This window comes from Eimeria mitis, genomic scaffold (genome assembly GCF_000499745.2).
Source record: "Eimeria mitis Houghton genomic scaffold, Emh_scaff4282, whole genome shotgun sequence".
Lineage (NCBI taxonomy): Eukaryota > Apicomplexa > Conoidasida > Eucoccidiorida > Eimeriidae > Eimeria > Eimeria mitis.
In genome coordinates, this window is record NW_013572602.1 from 1 (window position 1) to 674 (window position 674).

At 52.5% G+C, this 674-nt stretch overlaps 1 protein-coding gene across 1 annotated transcript in view; it reads left to right on the forward strand.

Annotated features, from left to right (window-relative positions):
• Positions 1–219: 219 nt before the first annotated feature.
• The window catches only part of EMH_0073950 (tRNA methyltransferase domain-containing protein, putative), a gene marked incomplete at both ends in the record, with an annotated part of 1,403 nt that continues 948 nt past the window's right edge, over positions 220–674 (forward strand). The window contains one exon of the mRNA XM_013499403.1: positions 220–238. Within this exon, the coding sequence (XP_013354857.1) occupies positions 220–238 (19 nt within the window). The remainder of the gene's footprint in view (positions 239–674) is intronic.

Genomic DNA, 674 nt, shown 5'->3' on the forward strand with positions numbered 1-674 from the left:
TTCCAATCCACAAGCTAAGGCATGCATAGCTCTCCCCGACTGTTCAGAGTCTAGAGATCTTAAGCAGTCCTCAGTAGTTAAAGTGTCTGTCCCTTGGTGCGTCGAAGGGCGGGCTTGACTCTAAACCCTGACTGGAGCTGTAACTCTCTAGTGAAATTCGGAGCATTTGTGGAGACTCTTGGCGATTTAGACTATCCAGTAGTCTCCGGCCACTACGCGATGGTCCAAAAAGGTGAAGGTAGGAAGGATGTCTCTTGCAGGGCTGCACCGGGATGCACTGGCAAATCATCCTCTGTAGGAAGCTTCTTTGGGAGCTCCCCACGTCGCAAGCCAGCAGCTGCAGTTGCTGCTGGCTTTGTGAATGCTGTTGAGATAAGGGCGGTTGCACCTCCCGTGCTCTTCGGAGCTAACTGCTGGGAGTTTGCGCAGAAATGATGCAGCTGTATCCGCATTGAATAAACCGAATTGCCTCGAGAATGCCTGCACGCCCATTCTGCTTCTGCTGCCGTTGCCTCTATTTGTGCTTTTCAGGGGCTCCCCGATTGCTCAGGGGAAAAGATTTGGCAAAGGATCAGTCGTACTTTCTTTCTGGCCTGTCCCTCCAGCAACTGTCTCGTGTCCTGTTCCCTGTAGGCGCCCTCTTGAAAACCCAAGTAAGGCCGTAGAGTCCTCTG